Source organism: Lolium rigidum, chromosome 6 (genome assembly GCF_022539505.1).
Source record: "Lolium rigidum isolate FL_2022 chromosome 6, APGP_CSIRO_Lrig_0.1, whole genome shotgun sequence".
NCBI classification, from domain to species: Eukaryota; Viridiplantae; Streptophyta; class Magnoliopsida; order Poales; family Poaceae; genus Lolium; species Lolium rigidum.
This window is the reverse complement of record NC_061513.1, coordinates 5,115,942-5,119,057: the sequence shown is the minus strand read 5'-3', so window position 1 is coordinate 5,119,057 and position 3,116 is coordinate 5,115,942. Positions and strand designations below refer to the sequence as shown.

At 50.3% G+C, this 3,116-nt stretch overlaps 1 protein-coding gene across 1 annotated transcript; it reads left to right on the top strand.

Annotated features, from left to right (window-relative positions):
* The first annotated feature begins 668 nt into the window (after nucleotides 1–668).
* LOC124662094 (L-type lectin-domain containing receptor kinase IX.1-like) lies at nucleotides 669–2,683 on the top strand. The gene is made up of 3 exons (XM_047199985.1): nucleotides 669–1,263; nucleotides 1,394–1,898; nucleotides 2,056–2,683. The coding sequence occupies exons 1-3, from the start codon at nucleotides 669–671 to the stop codon at nucleotides 2,681–2,683; spliced, it is 1,728 nt and encodes a 575-aa protein (XP_047055941.1).
* The last annotated feature ends 433 nt before the right edge of the window (nucleotides 2,684–3,116 follow it).

Genomic DNA, 3,116 nt, shown 5'->3' with positions numbered 1-3,116 from the left:
CGGAAGACGCTTAGTCCGAAGCTCGCTTCCGACCACTTCAAGAGGAACTAGGCCTGGATGGTTGGCGAGGAAGTCATCGATCCTAGAGGAGAACACTATTACGATGACGTAGATCTTTATACGCACCGGAATTTGTAACTAACTTGTTCAAAATTGTATATGGTCATCCGATATTGAATATATATTGTATATGGTCATCCGATATTGAATATATATTGTATATTACTCTTGAATTCTTTTTGGTTCTAATTTCAAATTTGTTTGAAATTGTACATTCATATATGCATGTATGTATACAGTACCGTAGAATATGTGAAACTCCTTCAAAATTAAAACCCAAAAGAAATAAAATAATACAAATTAAAAAGAAACCAGATTTAGGGGGAGGGGGGGCTAAACCCTAAACCCTGCGGAGGCCTTTAGTCGCGGTTGGCCAGAAGAACCGCGACTAAAGGTCCTCCGCCCTGGCGCTCGCCTGCGGCCCACGTGGATGGGCCTTTAGTCGCGGTTCGTGAGGAACCGCGACTAAGAGGAGCCTTTAGTCGCGCTACTTTGGTCGCGGTTGGGCCACCGCGACTAATGGCAGTTGCCAACCGCGACCAAAGCCCCTTTTTCCACCAGTGACCAGCACCGTCGGGACGGGCGGCGACCAGGTGTTCGGCCTCATCATGTGCTACGCCGACCGCAACGCCACCGAGTGTCTGGACTGCCTAGCCGCGGCGCCGGAGAGGACGGTGACGCTGTGCCGGGGCAGCCGGAACGCGAGCGCCAACTACGACGCGTGCCTGCTCCACTACTCGGACACCCGCTTCTTCGCTTCAACCGACTTCACCTACGGGGCCGACGACGCCGACGAAATGATAATGTCGTCGTCTCCCAACACCACGGACGTGGAAGCCATGAGCCCCGTGAGGTCGCAGCTGATGGAGGAGCTCATGGAGAAGGCCGGCGACAGGCCAGAGCGGTTCTACAACTACAGCCTGCCATACAGGGACGCGGTGCTGGGCACGGACGTGATCAGTGGGCTGGCGCAGTGCACGCGGGACCTGGCGCCCAGCGAGTGCAACCGGTGCATCTCCGGCTACTACTACCCTTTTGTGCCGACCTTTTTCTCGAACAGGACCGCAGGGAGCATCAAGGGATACAGCTGCTACCTGAGGTACCAGCTCGGCGCGATCGACATCACCCCGCCGCCGGCGCAGGCAACGCTGGCCCTGCCGCCCCCGCCTGTGCCTGCGTCCACGTCGTCTCCAACGCCAGGAAGTAAGTCTTCCCGGCCCCAACTGATTCCATGCTCTGGTCATGTCGCTCGCTGCATAATCTGGAGGCTGGCTCTCGCATCTCGTATGTAATGAAAATTGATCCACGAGACCTAAAATCATTCCTAAACCAGGGCTTACGATCGAGCTGTACGTCGGTTCGGCGTCCTTCATCGTGATCTTCTTCGTGATCTGGCTCCTTGTGCGGCGATGGAAAACCCAGGCTAAAATCCATGTCGATGATATGCTCTCGGATGACGAGCTGGCCCTGGAAGACGACTTCGAGAAAGGGACCGGGCCAAAGCGGTTTCGATACAAGGAGCTGTCCCTTGCAACCGATAACTTCTCCGACGACAGGAAGCTCGGGGAAGGTGGCTTCGGATCCGTGTATAGAGGATTCCTCGGGGAATCAAAACTTGAGGTTGCTATCAAGAGAGTGTCCAAGGGCTCAAAGCAGGGGAAGAAGGAGTACGTCTCTGAGGTGAGTATCATAAGCCGGCTTCGGCACCGGAACCTCGTGCAGCTCATTGGATGGTGTCATGGCGGCGGAGAGCTGCTCCTCGTCTATGAGCTGATGCCCAACGGAAGTCTTGACACTCATCTATACCATTCTGAAAACATACTGCCGTGGAAAGTGAGGTATTTATTTAAGCATTCATTCATATCCCCTGCATCCAAATTAGTACTAGCTCTGTCTATAAAAGGATATCTTAGATTTGTATTTATACAAATTAACTCTTATACTCATGCTTTTAATCTTTTTCTTACAAGTGGTTCCTATTAATTTTCCATGTAGGTATGAGGTTATTCTCGGACTAGGCTCGGCCCTCGTCTACCTGCATCAGGAATGGGAGCAATGTGTTCTGCATCGGGACATCAAACCGAGCAATATAATGCTAGATGCACCATTCAACACCAAGCTTGGCGACTTTGGCTTGGCAAGACTCGTCAACCACGGACAAGGACCGTACACTACAGGTCTTGCCGGAACTATGGGCTACATGGACCCCGAGTGTGTGGTCACCGGGAGGACAAGTGTGGAATCCGATGTCTACAGCTTTGGTGTCGTCCTCCTAGAGATCGCCTGTGGCAGGCGGCCCGCGGTGTCTCGGGAAGAAGCCGGGGACGCAATCCATCTTGTGCAGTGGGTTTGGGATTCATGGGAAGGTGGAAGGACCCTAGAAGTCGCCGATGTGCGTCTCAATAAACAGTTCGATGACCGTGAGATGGAGTGTGTCATCACCGTCGGCCTCTGGTGCGCACATCCTGACCGTAACATGAGACCATCCATTAAGCAGGCGGTGAGCATGCTGCAGTTCGAGTCCCCACTGCCAAGTCTTCCCCTAAAGATGGAGATTAATGCAACCTTCAAGCCGTCATTCCACACGCTTGTTTATGCTTCCCAACTGACGGGAGGCAGATGACATTATCTGCCAAGTCCTAGATTGTTGATAATGAACCCATATGTTAGATGTCATATTTTTTCATAACGATGTAAATTCTCATTAGTTTAAAATTTGAAATTATAGTGCAATGTTGAAGTTCACAACAATGCACCTCAATAGGTAAGGCAAGATCTTTCTAAACACTACTAGTACTAGTAAAATGTTCGTGCGTTGTGGCGGGTCCTTCAATTTTTCCTTACCAGTTTAACATAATGCATGGCAAAATCCTACTCAGTTGTATAGAAAAGATTATAACCACTGGTTTGTCTCAGCCGCTAGTGGCACTCAACTGTGTGTTTCACGTGCAGAAAGAAAAATGATTAAATTAGGTCGGACTCATGATTCCAAGAAAAAATAACTTGAAAACATTAAGTGAATATTGTGAATGCAATTTTTGAAGTTACCAAATGCG

Bases quoted from the DNA above. Each gene is read 5' to 3' on its own strand.
- LOC124662094 (XM_047199985.1), top strand. From the start codon at position 669: ATGTGCTACGCCGACCGCAACGCCACCGAGTGTCTGGACTGCCTAGCC. The intron at 1,264-1,393 runs GTAAGTCTTCCC...TTCCTAAACCAG, and splicing joins GTCGTCTCCAACGCCAGGAA to GGCTTACGATCGAGCTGTAC. The intron at 1,899-2,055 runs GTATTTATTTAA...TTTTCCATGTAG, and splicing joins ATACTGCCGTGGAAAGTGAG to GTATGAGGTTATTCTCGGAC.